The sequence below is a fragment of the Hippocampus zosterae genome, chromosome 3 (assembly GCF_025434085.1).
Source record: "Hippocampus zosterae strain Florida chromosome 3, ASM2543408v3, whole genome shotgun sequence".
In the NCBI taxonomy this organism is placed as follows: Eukaryota; Metazoa; Chordata; class Actinopteri; order Syngnathiformes; family Syngnathidae; genus Hippocampus; species Hippocampus zosterae.
Window position 1 is genome coordinate 5,293,896 of NC_067453.1, and position 12,970 is coordinate 5,306,865.

Below are 12,970 nucleotides of genomic sequence, written 5' to 3' on the forward strand. Positions count from 1 at the left end.
GTACTGTATAGAGAGATGAAAGTCCTCCGGGTTTTTTAAATTGTCCTCAATTTTCCTCCGGGTAAATTAAATTGCCTAAAATTAATCCGGGTATTCGTTGACAACATTGAATGACCGCGCGTTTGAGTTCATTGTTTTGCTTGTAGCGACACCATTCAAGCGAAGCGCGCTACGGCACTCGGTTGGTCTCTGCTGTACGTGCGTCAAGTGCGAGCGTCGTTTTGGTTTCAACCAATCAGCGCTGACGCAACCGACGTCAGATATCGAAGCTCCGTCAACAGCAAACGCAAGCAACGACAACCACCATTCCCCTACCTTGGACTTTCCAAATTTCGCCGACAGCGGAAGCCTCAAAGTCCAGAATTGAATATTGAGTATTTGAGTGCTGTATGTAAACTTATTCGTGCGTAATGTTCAAGCAGGTAGACAGACAAGCAGACTTATGCGCAATAGACGCGAGTGTGATGAACACGTTCAAGTGGTCATGGCTCGAAGAAAATTACGTGAACTGAGATTTTTTGTCTAACTACATTCGGAAGGTCGACAAACCCAGTAAGTCATCTCAAAAGGCTCAATACATGAGCGAAGCACAGAAGGGCATTGGTAGAGATACCCGAGGAGCCAAACATCAGCTCCTAGTTGACAGAACAGTCGCACAAGACTGCAGGTCCCGACGTACCAACCTGTGCACAGCCTGGATTGATTACAAGAAAGCCTATGACTCGATGCCTCATACATGGATCAATGAATGCCTGGAGTTGTATAAGGTGAACAGGACCCGAAGAGCCTTCGTTGCAAACTCCCTGATCCACACAACCAGGATCTACAGCAGCGACAATGGGATGTCATTCGGGCTTGAGAAATGTGGTTGGATGGTGACTCAGAGAGGAAAGGTAGTCCGCCCTGAAGGGGTCTCACTCCCTGAAGGAACAATAGCAGACATTGAGGACAGCTACAAGTACCTCGGTATACCACAAGCCAATGGCAACCTCCAACTCGCAACAAGGAAAGCGGCTATGGCCAAATACCTCCAGCGAGTGAGGCAAGTCCTAAGAAGCCAGCTCAATGGCAAGAATAAGACCTGGGCAATAAACAGCTATGCCCTGCCAGTGATCAGATACCCTGCAGGAATAATAAGGTGGCCAAAGGAAGAGATTCAGACCACGGACGTTAAGACCCGAACGCTCCTAACCATGCATGGAGGGTTCCATCCCAAATCCAGCACCCTGAGACTGTACACAAGCCGAAAGGAAGGAGGCCGGGGACTAGTGAGTGTGAGAGCCACTGTCCAGGATGAAACAAAAAAAAAAATCATGTTCCAGAGTTTAAACGAGACCCCCTTGATGGAGCCTCGCGCCTCGCTAGTTGAGAAACACTCCCTTAGAGGATGTTCGTCACGTTAAATTAGAGATTCAAATTTGATAACACACAGACACAGCAAATGCTGACACTAGGTCTTTATTTATAACTTGTTACTTATTTAGTACATGGAACAGTGACAGCTTATGGTGTATAGATGACATATTTAAACTTTACATCACACATGACAGCCAAGCAGGTAAGAATTGTTGTGACTGCTCATAGCAGGGAAGACATGATGAAACAATGCAAACAAGAAATAAATACTTATTGCTCAAGTGAAATTAATTTGAATGACAGTAAGGAGAATAACTGTATTAATACACGTGAACAAATCACTGAACTAAAATAAAGTGTTATCTTGTTGACGGCGTTTAATATCAGGAATTTCACCAAAACATCAAAATCTGGTGTTCGTAGCCAGCTCTCGTAATCCAAGAAGAAGAAAAAAGGGCTAAACTCATTCAGTGTCAAAGCACAAGTCACCTACACGACTTTTGTGGTGGGGGAATCATCACGTTGGCTCAAGTGGAGGTACAAAGTATAGTGCAGAAATTCTGGGGGGATAAGGTTTAGGGTGACAATACTGTACAGCACTTCAAAAAAGGGACAAAATACATTCAGGAAAACACCATACCCCCATGACCCCCAGCCCCCTGGGCAGTGTGTGTAGAAGTTTGTCTTTTATACACTCCACATACTCTCCACTCCATGCAAATATTTGAGATGTTTGTTTTCCATGCAATGTCAAACGCCTTTCTCCAGCTCATGTTCATGAGTATTTGGAATTTTACAAAAATTGTAAGGTTTATAACATAACCCTTCGTGACAACTTACTCCACAGTATCAACAAGCTCACATTCTCTTTTCAGTCTCTCAATCTCTCGGTGCGCAGAACCCCCTACCCCCCACACACACACATCTAATGGCAGACATTTTATAAAAGTGACTTCAGCTGATAGCCCTTTAGGGTGCGACTGGGTTCACCTGTGAGAATCGGGGCACCTTTTTTAGGGAATGGGATTTTTTTTTTTAAGGTGGTTGGGGGTTGCCCTACATTCTGAGCTTGGTGCCCAAATGGCTCCAAAACAGCCCCGTTTCTCACAGGCCATCCCAGAGATGTGCACACCTGCTATGCCGGACCTGAACAAAAGAATTTTGTAACAGGTGACATTGGTGACTAGGGTGCATTGAAGCTGTAGATGAATAATCCAAGAACCAGGGGACCCATTTGCGGCCCAGTGTAAGCGCAGGCGACAGCACACAACTTTCCTACTCTAAAGCTCTAAGTACATCCACACTATACTAATGCATGTATGGTGACGTAGCACATCAAAACAAATACTGACTTTGTCCACTGAAATTATTAACTACTCGAATGTGTTTGACTATTTATGCATCTTTCCCTGGTCATACAGTACTTCCCTTTCAACACCGAGCCTGTGCAGTTTTTATTGGCATGTGTGTACATACCAGTACTGTACATCTATATTGATATTTAAGTGTGTGTGGGTGTATAACTTTGGTACATATAAGAAGAGGGGCAAGTTGCAATAAAAAGAGTAAGTTTTGATTATTGTGTGGGGTTTTTTTGGGGTGGGGGTGACCCAGCAAGACAAGGTGAACAAGCCTAGTGCTGCCTATGTCCCACTGTTCGTGTTTGTTATTGATCAGAAAGTGATTGTCAAAGTGGAGATCACAAAGAGTTGACTACAACCACAAACACAACCATGCAGTTACAGACCGATGGATAGTAGTTACAAGCATGGCTCTATCCAAGTAACCACCCTAATACTAGACTACTCATAGAATAAAGCATCATAAGATCAAACATCACATGCATATAGATGTTACGAAACACAACTCTACACTATAGTACTGTTGTGGAAATACAAATGGCACACACCCGAAAGCTGCTCTCGGCAACAATAAAAGAAATCAAAAATTGTCATCAATATTTGTTGAAGATGTGGTCATAATGCATGTGTTTGAAGAGCTCACAAATCAGACAATGTCATCTCACTTGAAATTAGCTTGTGTGTGTTTGTGTTCAATGCTTTTAGTTATTTTTTTTAATGAGTATAACTTGGGTCACATAATTTAAAATTGGTCATGATAAAAAGGTAAATAAAAATGATGAGCTGATTGCAGCCTGCGATGTTCCACATACTAAGGGTTGCATGACTTGGATTTATTTTAATTTTTTTCACGTCGACACGAACCCAATGAAAATCAAGTCAATGTCAACTAGTAGCTGGTGACATCATTGTTATATTCAGTGTAGTACTACAGTAATATTTTCTTCTTTTTTTTAAATCACAGGAGGATGGAATAATTTGCAATAATCTAGATTCACTGACAATGTGCAACACCAAATTTACATCAAACTTATGTTAGAAAAGAAGCACATTGATGTGGACCGGGTGAAAGCACGACCGCTGTGGTGTGATGGCATTTCCAGCCAGGGGGGAAAAATACATATCTTGCTCTGTGGGTTTGCCACCAGGATAGCCAGGTAACAACTTGCACAAGTTTGCACAACTTGGCCAAACGAGGAAAACTGCGCGTGTTCTGGGCTTAGCACAGCAGTGGATTCTGCATGATGGAAATTTATGATGTATCTCCAGTGCGGCCGAGACCTCAATGCGGGTAATTATGAACCTCTTTGTGGGTGGTGGAATAATTCTCCATACTCTGTCTACTTTGATAGTGTAGGCCAAAAAGTTGTTCAAAATCCTGCTGGATTCTGGTTTTAACCCCCACCCCCCACCCCCTTTTCTCCCTCACTTACCACAGCTTCGCATTCAGTGACGTGATTAGCAACTAGTTGAGATTGCGGTCCAAAGGCCGTTGTCGAGTAAAGTCAACTCGTCGACGAGTCTGTACAACCCCTGAGACACATAACTCAAGTGGAGCTTAAAAGCAATGTCGTTTGTGTGTCATCTATCTATCGTGCTAACAAACTAACAATTATGCGCAGTCTAAGCATTACTCTGACAATACAGTTGGTTGTGTTCTGATTTCTCTCAAATTCTGGATACCTTGTGACCACCGTGTAAAGTGCCGATACAAAAGACATTTTCGAACCCCTTACATCTTCTTTGACCTCCTCACATTCTCCTTTTTTCATATCGTGACATCTTTACTGAATATTGCTACACAAATGGTTCATGTGTTTTTGTGTATGTGCCGGGGGCAAGGGGTGATGAAAGGGGCTCGAGCCAATAAAAGGGGTCTACTTAGCAAACACAACTATGAGATAGTCAAGAGTACAAATTCAAGAGTGAGTTTGTGACAAGTATTATGAAGGAAGGTGGAGTTGGGAATAGCATTAGCAAAGTTGCATTCAGAAGTTTCAAAACACTCAATCATGGGCATACATTTATTTGGGGCTTTTAATGTTTGATTGGAACTGTCCGATCGGGGCGATTTAAAAACAGGAAATGAGTGCACATATTCTTATTTATTTGTGAATTTCTCTGATTCGCATATTATTACATACTGGCTGAAATACCGTATGTAGAGTGGATATAAAACTCGCTAATATTGGTCAAATGTTCCTTTGTGAGTTTGACCTCAACCAGATGCATTTTATAGCCAACCGCATTCTTCTGGGATAATTGTGACTTGGTATTTGACCACATGTCTCGGCAGAGTTGAACGAGTTCATTAAAACAGATTGGTTTGGTGGTACAGACCTGCCTTTTAGGCATATTAAAAAATGTGGGAGGGTCTACCTGAAAAATGGCAAAGAGAAACCGCCAGTTGCAGTGAATGGTGACTCCTCCAAACACATTAGCAAGGCGTGGCTCTGTCCATTCGAATTTCCTTCTTGAACCTTCGTCGCTACTTGGTAGATTGAGTTGAATGTTTCTACTATCTACATTAGAGCCTGTATAAATCATTTGAACGCTGTGTGCACTTATTTCATGTTCGACTCAGCATGACTTAGATTTGTTCTTGGTTTTACTGATTGGTGCGTTCTACTGTCTTTATTACCGATTAGTTTGACTGTTTATTGTATATGTTAAATTGCTCCATGTACAGCACTTTGTATGCAGCGATGGCTGTTTGAAAGTGCTCTATAAATACAGTTGAGTTGAGTTGAGTTGAGTTTCAGGGACAGCGGTTACTACAGTGGACAGCTTATGAGAAGGAAAGCAAACTTCAACTCAATCATTAAAGGTGCAAACACGAACGTGACATTCATGCCCATCATGAATGCATGTCTACTTTTGACTGTAAATGCACATTAACTGATCTGTTACAATGTAGGAAGATAGGCGATAGCAGACAAAGGATCTTGAGAACAAAGACAGAGAGAGCTATCATGGCTATTAACGTCATCCAATCACATTCGTTTCCTAAAACAATCTCCTTGACTGCTCCCCGCTATGGCTTCTCTCTCTGTCCCTACACCCATTCGTCCCCTCTTTTTCTGACACCTCAACAGGAAACTTCCATAGTGTGGCCGACTGCTCCAACTCCCTCGGTGCTGTCGGAGTGGGTGCAGGCACGAGAGCGTGACCCGTCCATGGAACTGGCGCTTGTCAGGGAGGCGGTCCTGGAGCGAGCCAGGCGAGTCATGCTGGCGGAAGGCACTGTGGGGTGAAGAAAAGAAGCACGTCATTACATGTTGCTGTGCTTCACAATACTAATATGAGGGGAGATCATGCTTTGAGAAATTAAAATTAAAATGTCCCTCTTTTGCTGCGGATGAACAAACAAGAGCCTGGATTTGAGCAATGTAGCAGTTGGTGTTGTCGGTCTAGTCACAAATGCATTATGAGCAGCATGCAGTTGAGGAGCCTTGGCTTTATTTTCGCTCATTGCTGAAAAGACTTGTGCAATCTTATGTTTTTTGGGTTTTTTTTTAAATTAAGGTGCTTTGAAAACCATATGACTCCTTTAAGCGTGATCGATTAATCAGCTTTCTTCTTTACGGTATTATTACCATGTAAAGCAGTGGTGTCAAAATTATTTTTGTCACAACTCACATTTTGGTTGTGGTTTCCCTCGTAGAGCCACAATGAAACCACAGCAATTTACAACTGCCTCATCATATTATTATAGCTGCACAACAGAGTGGTTTGGTAACAACGACAAAAATTGCAATACATCAATGTTATTAAAAGTGAAGACAATTAGCAATTTTGGAACAGATTGTAGAAACATTGGTTTGATGTGTCAGTGTAAACTGAATTTCAGAAAATTAAACTAGATTTGCTTTAGCGACCCGCATTACATGATGTGGCGGGCCAGATCTGGTTTTGAGTTTGACACCTGTGTGTTGACGTATGAACTACACTACTCACAAAAAGTCCAGGATATTAGGCTTTTGGGTGAAAGTTCAGGATGAGCCTAAAATGCATTCAAACCTTTACAGGTTAACTTCATGAGACCTCAAATGCACATGTCCAACTGTGAATTGTTTCAGTACTTTTTGCACAAGCTGCTGTTCTCTAACTCGGAGCTTAACAGCAAAATTCACAACAGTTGTTTGATCCTTGAATCGACCAATAAATGTCCTGGTTCAATTTGAGCTAGTGTGTGAGCAGTCGTCCTCATCATGCCACTTGTATTTTTGACTATTTTTTCACTTCTTGCTTGGCTCTCGACGTAGGCGGACACTTTTGATTTCTGCTCCTGACCCCCCCCCCCCCCCCACCCTACCCTGATCGCCACTCAGTCCATGTGCTGTCTTGTCTGACTTTTCCTAGCCTCCTGTTGTATTTTCATCCTAAAAACAAACATGGAATTGGTTGGCTGGTCTCTTGATGCCATCGACAAAATGTTCTCGACGAGAAGAGCAGGTAGTGGGGAGCCTACTTGCCCCTAGGGAACTTTTGCTGCTGGGCAAACTTTTTGGCTCGGGGGCCGCATTGACTTTTAAAATTTGACACAGGGGCCAGATCAGCACGAACTATCGTACATTAAAAAAAAACTGCATTTGTTGACAGTCCATATCAAACATCAACAGAACAAAAGACCAGTAGAAGTAGAGCGATACAGAGGTCCTAGGTGGTCGAAAAGACCCCCCCCCCCTCCCCGTGTTCTGCAACTTATACTCAATGCGCCATCTGGCGGTGAAATGCCTGTCATTAGAAGTCCAATTGAAATGAAAATCATTCACATCGAAGCTTAATTGTGGACCAACCTTCGGCGGGCCGGATTAAAAGGACCAACGGGACGGATTCGGCCCGCGGGCCATAGTTTGCCTACCACTGCCCGAGATCCTGGGAGGAAGCGGAGAATGGTGTGCCTGTCAACACTGTCCGTTGAGAATGTGAATGACATCTACATTATCTGCCTTCCGATAACAGGTATGCTGCTATTTGGTGTTAGCAGTTTCCTGATCTGTCGCAAAATTCAACCGACGGGAGCGGCTCTATTGGAAGTGAAGAGGCTGCCGGTCTAAGGATGGCATAGTGCGGATGTCCAACACTCAGACTCAGACTGTGCTCAAGCACAAACTGTTGCGGTTTTGGAGCGTCTCTGCAAGATGGTTGAGAACTTGGAGAAACTGGAATCTGTGCTCAAATATTTACAGAAATAACAGATTTGGCTGATCGACGGCACTAAAGAGACATAAGCCACGGACTCAAGGCCGTCTTAAATTCTTGGGCAGCCTGCTACCAAAACAACATCTGCTATCTCGACCTTCCCCTGACGAAAGTACGCACGGAAGCTCGTCCCCCACCATCACCCCCTCCTTCATACATTCCCTTGTATCACCGTCTTCATTGTTTATGTCTTGTGAACTGTTGTAACTGTCATATGCTTGTGCAGGAGTTTTTTTTTGCCTCACTCAAATTATCCTCAAAATGAGGGTAGTTCGAGCGTGGGTTTTTTCTCCCTCTCTCCCTCCCCTGTGGTTTCTTTCTGACCTCCGGGTTGAGTGAACGCTGGCGCGTTTGGCTGCCGCTGCTTAACCCGTATTGTTTTGTGTTTTTTTTGTTATTGTAAAGTGTCCTTGGGTGTCTTGAAAGGCGCTTATAAATAAAATGTATTTTTATTATTATTATTATTATTATCATGAGACCAAGACGACATGTAACAATGGATCAAGAGTCCCTTGCCATTGTGATGCTTGAAACAGGACGTTATCAGACAAAAGCTTAGGGTGTCACATCAGCAGGTGAAGAGGCAGAGCAGCTGGATGAGTCACAGAAAGATGTACAAGTGGACGTCCTTTGGCCACATCCCATGCCGATGATGAATGCCATTCAACTCCAGGCATGTTTAGGGGAGGTGAGAGGCACCCAAGTGTCATGTCATACCATTCAAAACATTTGCGTTGTCTGTGTGCTAGACAATCTGCAAGCGTACCTGGCCACACCACCGGGCACAAGTGTCAACGTCTTGCATGGGCCAAGGAACATTTATGCTGGATGACGGACTAGTGGGCCTCAGCACTGTTCTCCGATGAAAGTCGATTCACATTGAGCAGAAATGACAGCCACCAACGATGTCGGAGACATCAAGGAGAGCACACTATGCATCGGCCACTGTTGTTACTTGACAAGCTTTGTGACAATCCCACACTACCTGAATAACATTATTCATGCAGTGGTTGTGCCTCTTCATGAACAAGACGCAAATTTCATCTTCATGGACAACAATGCTCCAGCTCATCGAGGTCCCATCATCAGGGAATGGCTGTTGGAGACTGGTGTACCGAAAATGGAATGGCTCGCACTTTCTCCAGAACTGAAAACCACCAAGATCAGCTGAGTCAACATGTAGAGGCTCTGCACCCCAGAACCTCAATGACCCGACGGCTGTCCTTCAAGAAGAGTGGGATGCCTCATCAGACAATAAGTCGACTTGTGAACGGCATGAGACGTTGTCGTCAAGCTGTAATTGATGTGCAAGGGCACATGATGAGTTATTGAGACGTTTAATTTTTCTGTTGTGGTATACCCGCCATTGTTGTTAACTTTTGTTTCAATGAATTGTTTGAGATGAGGGACTCACCAGTGCATTCTTCTATTCAAATGTCCTACTTTCATGATATTATGTCACTGTCGCCAAATATCCCAAACATTTTGTGAGTAGTGTATATGAATACACATTATGTATCTATATAGAAAAATATATTTATGGCTATCAATAAGAATATTGAAATTGCAGTTCTTCATCGTGGTATTTCAACATATTTGCATTTGTCATGAATGCAATTGGCAAGGCCTTGCCAAAAGCTAGTTAAGGGCCATGCAAAGAGCAGTTTTGGAAATGGCATGATGAGGGGAGTAAAACAAAGGACAGTATATTTTTCCACTCAAGGAAAAAATATTCAGAGATGGAGGGCCTTTAGGTCTTGCAAATGCCAAAAAATGACAATTAAAAAAAAATAATAAAAGGTTCAGAAACATCCCAAAACATTGCATTAAAAACCAAACAAAATACGTGTTTGAAAAGAGTATCATACAGGGCAGCAGTAAGAGGTCAGAGGTGAATGTGGAGGAGGAAGTACCTGGCCCTCCACTCAACCTCCGATCCTTCACATAAGCGACTGAGAGAACAGGGTAAGGGAGACAGAGGCCAACATTAATTCAACTTATGACTCTCTGAACAAAACCTGGCCTCAAATCCTGAATACTGCCACTAAGGTGCATTTCTACAAACATATTGTGACAAAAAAGACAGCAATAAAGACAAAATCTTTCCTATGGCAGTTACTGGAGGTCAGGATACTTACTGTAGCCCATTCCTTGAAGGAAATACTTGAATGCTTCAGTGAGCTTCCCAGGCTGTGAAAACAAGACAACCACATGAAACTTTGAGGAAGTGCATCATGTTCGGTGATCAGAGTTAGTGTGTTACCTGTGTAAGTTGGGGGAGTCCACCAGAGTCAGCCATCTGTCATGAGTAAAGAAAATGGCCATGAAAAAACGTTCTCTGAAACTGAAAAGTTCTCTGCACTTTTCGGTGGCTTCATACATTAACTTAATTTCTGCTTGTATCGTCAAGTTTTACCATCACAGACTTCTGCCGGCATCATCTATGACACCTCGACAGAATTATTATTTTTTAATATTAAAAAAAATTGTAAAATGAATATCCATCCATCCATCCATCCATCATCTACCGCTTATCCGGGGCCGGGTCGCGGGGGCAACAGCTTTAGCAGGGAAGCCCAGACTTCCCTCTCCCTAGCTACTTCTTCCAGCTCTCCCCGGGGGATCCCGAGTCGTTCCCAGGCAAGCTGGGTGACATAGTCTCTCCAGCGTGTCCTGGGTCTTCCTCGGGGTCTCCTCCCGGTGGGACATGACCGGAACACCTCACCGGGGAGGCGCTCAGGAGGCATCCGAATCAGATGCCCAAGCCACCTCATCTGGCTCCTCTCGATGTGGAGGAGAAGCGGCTCGACTCTGAGCCCCTCCCGGATGACTGAGCTTCTCACCTTATCTCTAAGGGAGAGCCCGGACACCCTGCGGAGAAAACTCATTTCAGCCGCTTGTATCCGGGATCTCGTTCTTTCGGTCACGACCCATAGCTCGTGACCATAGGTGAGGGTTGGGACGTAGATCGACCGGTAAATTGAGAGCTTCGCCTTTTGGCTCAGCTCCTTCTTCACCACGACAGACCGATACAACGTCCGCATCACAGCAGACGCTGCACCGATCCGCCTGTCGATCTCCCGCTCCCTCCTACCCCCACTCGTGAACAAGACCCCAAGATACTTGAACTCCTCCACTTGGGGTAAGATCTCCTCCCCGACCCGGAGGGGGCACTCCACCCTTTTCCGACTGAGGACCATGGTTTCAGATTTGGAGGTGCTGATTTTCATCCCAACCACTTCACACTCGGCTGCAAAACGCTCCAGTGAGAGTTGGAGAGCCCCGTTTGAAGGAGCCAACAGCACCACATCATCTGCAAAAAGCAGGGATGCAATACTGAGGCCCCCAAAACGGACCCCCTCAACACTTCGGCTGCGCCTAGAAATTCTGTCCATAAAGGTTATGAACAGAATCGGCGACAAAGGGCAGCCTTGGCGGAGTCCTACCCTCACTGGAAACGATTCAGACTTACTGCCGGCAATGCGAACCAAACTCTGACATCGGTGGTATAGTGACCGAACAGCCCGTATCAGGGGGTTCGGTACTCCATACCCACGAAGCACCCCCCACAGAACTCCCCGAGGGACACGGTCAAACGCCTTCTCCAAGTCCACAAAACACATGTAGACTGGTTGGGCGAATTCCCACATACCCTCAAGGACCCTGCTAAGGGTGTAGAGCTGGTCCACTGTTCCACGGCCGGGACGAAAACCACACTGCTCCTCCTCAATCTGAGGCTCGACTTCCTGACGGACCCTCCTCTCCAGCACCCCTGAATAGACCTTACCAGGGAGGCTGAGGAGTGTGATCCCTCTGTAGTTGGAACACACTCTCCGGTCCCCCTTTTTAAAAAGAGGGACTACCACCCCGGTCTGCCAATCCAGAGGCACTCTCCCTGTTGTCCACGCGATGTTGCAGAGGCGTGTCAACCAGGACAGCCCCACAACATCCAGAGCCTTGAGGAACTCCGGGCGGATCTCATCCACCCCTGGGGCCTTGCCACCGAGGAGCTTTTTAACCACATCGGTGACTTCAACCACAGAGATAGGAGAGCCCACCTCAGAGTCCCAAGGCTCTGCTTCCTCCAAGGAAGGCGTGTTGGTGGAGTTGAGGAGGTCTTCGAAGTACTCTGCCCACCGGTTCACAACGTCCCGAGTCGAAGTCAGCAGCGCCCCATCCCCACTGTACACAGTGTTAGTGGTGCACTGCTTCCCCCTCCTGAGACGTCGGATGGTGGACCAGAATTTCCTCGAAGCCGTCCGGAAGTCGGCTTCCATGGCCTCACCGAACTCTTCCCACGCTCGGGTTTTTGCCTCGGCGACCACCGAAGCCGCGGCCCGCTTGGCCAATCGATACCCGTCAGCTGCCTCTGGGGTCCCACAAGCCATAAAGGCTCGATAGGACTCCTTCTTCAGCTTGACGGCATCCCTTACTGCTGGTGTCCACCAGCGAGTACGGGGGTTGCCGCCACGACAGGCACCAACCACCTTACGGCCACAACTCAGATTGGCCGCCTCAACAATAGAGGCACGGAACATGGTCCACTCGGGCTCAATGTCCCCCGCCTCCCCCGGAACATGGGAAAAGCTCTGTCGGAGGTGGGAGTTGAAACTCCTTCTGACAGGGGATTCCGCCAGACGCTCCCAACAAACCCTCACAATACGTTTGGGTCTGCCAGGACGGACCGGCATCTTCCCCCACCATCGGAGCCTACTCACCACCAGGTGGTGATCAGTTGACAGCTCCGCCCCTCTCTTCACCCGAGTGTCCAGAACATGCGGCCGCAAATCCGATGATACAACTACAAAGTCGATCATCGAACTGCGGCCTAGGGTGTCCTGGTGCCAAGTGCACATATGGACACTCTTATGTTTGAACAAGGTGTTCGTTATGGACAATCCGTGACGAGCACAGAAGTCCAATAACAAAACACCACTCGGGTTCTGATCGGGGGGGCCGTTCCTCCCAATCACGCCCCTCCAGGTCTCACTGTCATTGCCCACGTGAGCATTGAAGTCCCCCAGCAGAACAAGGGAGTCCCCAGCAGG

The 12,970-nt window shown here is 45.8% G+C and overlaps 2 protein-coding genes across 6 annotated transcripts in view; one reads left to right on the plus strand and one right to left on the minus strand.

The window, feature by feature from the left end:
- Positions 1-12,970, plus strand: part of LOC127597715 (uncharacterized) — a 166,450-nt gene that overhangs the window by 99,442 nt on the left and 54,038 nt on the right. The window lies entirely within an intron of this gene.
- The window catches only part of ndrg4 (NDRG family member 4), a 70,018-nt gene continuing 58,490 nt past the window's right edge, over positions 1,443-12,970 (minus strand). For 3 of the 5 annotated variants that reach the window (XM_052060934.1, XM_052060933.1, XM_052060936.1), the window contains 4 exons: positions 10,186-10,221; positions 10,061-10,112; positions 9,836-9,874; positions 1,443-5,960 (listed from right to left, as the gene is read on the minus strand). In XM_052060934.1, the coding sequence (XP_051916894.1) occupies positions 5,806-5,960; positions 9,836-9,874; positions 10,061-10,112; positions 10,186-10,221 (282 nt within the window). In that variant the 3' untranslated portion in view covers positions 1,443-5,805. The remainder of the gene's footprint in view (positions 5,961-9,835; positions 9,875-10,060; positions 10,113-10,185; positions 10,222-12,970) is intronic. The other 2 variants (XM_052060935.1, XM_052060937.1) reach the window with 1 other exon arrangement.